At 39.8% G+C, this 2459-nt stretch overlaps 1 protein-coding gene across 1 annotated transcript; it reads left to right on the forward strand.

Annotated features, from left to right (window-relative positions):
- Nucleotides 1–341: 341 nt before the first annotated feature.
- On the forward strand, nucleotides 342–2245 carry LOC147399963 (dof zinc finger protein DOF3.6-like). Its single transcript, XM_086445539.1, has 2 exons — nucleotides 342–716; nucleotides 868–2245. Exons 1-2 carry the CDS (start codon nucleotides 666–668, stop codon nucleotides 1846–1848), a joined length of 1032 nt encoding a protein of 343 aa, XP_086301665.1. The 5' UTR covers nucleotides 342–665; the 3' UTR covers nucleotides 1849–2245.
- Nucleotides 2246–2459: the final 214 nt, after the last annotated feature.

A 2459-nucleotide genomic window follows, 5' to 3' on the forward strand; every position in this document is an offset into this window, starting at 1 on the left:
AGAGTAATACTAATTTCTGTATAGGTAGACATTACTAGTCAATGGTCTGAGGCAAGTTTAAATTCTAAATATATGGAGGGACATGTAAACTTATAGAGTTGTGCTGGGGTGACACAAAGGGAGATACAAGGGTGACAAAAACTCATAGTGTCGTGCACATGACTGTAGATGCTTTTCCATAAGATACAAGTAAAGAACCATCTATGGTTATGTGCGCGCGCCACTATGTCATTCCAGCATTTTCCAATCTCTTATATTATAGTGAGGTAATTCAAAATAGCTAGCCCAATTGATATTACTTTCTGCTTGGTTTTCCCAGCCCTCTCTCTCTCTCTCTCTCTCTCTCTCTCTCTCTCTCTCTCCCCACTTTCCATGCAAGAGGAGCCACTAACCCCTTTTCTTTCATCACTTGCACCACAGCATCACAAAGAAGCTTGCAGCTTAAGAAACTTCCCTACCTCAAAAACCCTAAAAAGAAAATAATAATAATAATAAAACAAAAAGAGGTGAGACAGAGAGAACAAGAACAAAATAAATAAAAGCCCCTCCTTTATCTTTCCTTCTCCTTCTCTCTGCAACTCTCTCTCTTGTTGATGTGATTCTCCACCATATCTCCAAAAACCACCCATCAACCTTTACAAAAGAGAAAGCTAAGATCAACAACCATGGGTTTTTCATCTGTTCCTGTCTATCTAGATCTACCCAACTGGCAACAGGTAAGGTTTCTTCTTCAATTTCCTTCTCCAGCTTCTTCATCAATAAAGCAAATTAAAAGATAAATATTCCCACCCTTTTGTTTCTTCTTCTTGAATATACCATATATTTGATTTTTTATTTTTTTTTGTGTTGTTTTGTTTTGTTTCACAGCAAACAAATCATCAACCTGGAAGTAGTAGCAGTGAGAATCCTCAGATTCCGCCACAGCTTCCACCTCAGACAAGTGGCGGCACTGGCTCGATCAGGCCCGGTTCGATGGCCGATCGAGCCAGGTTAGCTAAGCTGCCACAGCCGGAGGTAGCACTGAAATGCCCACGATGCGACTCTTCGAATACAAAGTTTTGTTATTTCAATAACTACAGCCTAACACAGCCTCGCCACTTCTGCAAAACTTGTCGACGTTATTGGACTAGAGGGGGTGCGCTAAGGAATGTTCCAGTGGGTGGTGGTTGTCGAAGGAACAAGCGAAGCAAAGGGAGTAACTCAAAATCTCCAGTAACCACCTCCGATCGCCAAGCGGGTAGTAGTTCCACAAGTTCAGTTCCCTCTAATAGTGGCACTAGTGATATAATAGGCCATATGCAACATCATCAGCCATCACCACAGTTACCTTTCATGGCTTCTTTACACCATTTAACTCATGACTATGGTGCAGCTGAAATTGGCTTAAATTTCGGTGGGATTCAGTCACAGATGGGTCCAACAGGCGGTAGTGGAAGGACGACTGAGATGGATTTCCATATGGGGACTAATTCTGGTGGTGGTGGTGGTGGTGTTGGTTCTATTTTATCCAACAGCGGTGGTGCCGAGCAGTGGCGACTTCAACAAGTACAACAATTCCCCTTTTTGGCTGGTTTGGAACCACCACCAGGGTTATACCATTATGAAGGTGAAGGTGTTGATCCATCCGCTTACACCGGAGGAGTTAGTCATCTTCGAGGCAAACCGTCTGGGTCATTGACAATGCATGGACAGCTTCCTTCAGTGAAAATGGAAGAAAATCAAGGATTAAATAATTTGAATTTATCAAGACAGTTTTTGGGTATTCCAGGAAATGATCAATATTTGGGTGGCAATGCATGGACAGATCTCTCTAATTTCACCTCTTCTTCAACCAGCCATCTCTTCTAATTTCGATCTCTCTTCATCGCTGAAGCAACAAGTTAAAGTTTCATTTCCCCCCCTTATTAGTACAGTTTTTATCTAAAGAAAAACTCCGAGAAGAAAGTACCATTGGAGCACTTTTACTTGCAAGTTTCAACACTAAGTGTCTAAGATGGTGAAATTTGATAGAGGGATTGAGGGATTGAGGAACCTGTCTTCTACTAAGAACTCCTAGAAATGGTAGGCTTCTTGTTTTTTTATTTATTTATTAGGTTTTTGTTTATTTTGAATTTTATGGGCTTTGTTAATTATAGAAGTGGGTGTTTGAGTTCATGGAGTTTGATATTTGACATGAAGGGCTAATTGTTAGAATTGATCAAAATGCACTGTTGAAGATGCTTTATGATATATTTTTGTTTTCTTATATATCTTCTTTGACACAGTAGCGTTACTGATATCAAAATGAAGATACTTAATTGGGAAATTAATTTCTTCGGCATCAATGAAGAAATCAAAGCCAAGTGTCTTATTTGGGATTATTGATCCACTAACTAGTAGATAAATTGCAATGGGTTTCTGTAATATAGTTCTAACTAATATTAGATGAGAGTTTCTTGTGTCATTGTTATGAACTGTAG

Source organism: Akebia trifoliata, chromosome 6, assembly GCF_017979445.1.
Source record: "Akebia trifoliata isolate Shusen 1 chromosome 6, ASM1797944v1, whole genome shotgun sequence".
NCBI lineage: Eukaryota > Viridiplantae > Streptophyta > Magnoliopsida > Ranunculales > Lardizabalaceae > Akebia > Akebia trifoliata.

Excerpts from the sequence above, each read along its gene's own strand:
- LOC147399963 (XM_086445539.1), top strand. The coding sequence starts at position 666 with ATGGGTTTTTCATCTGTTCCTGTCTATCTAGATCTACCCAACTGGCAA. Across the intron at positions 717-867 it reads ATCTACCCAACTGGCAACAG|CAAACAAATCATCAACCTGG; the intron begins GTAAGGTTTCTT and ends TTTGTTTCACAG.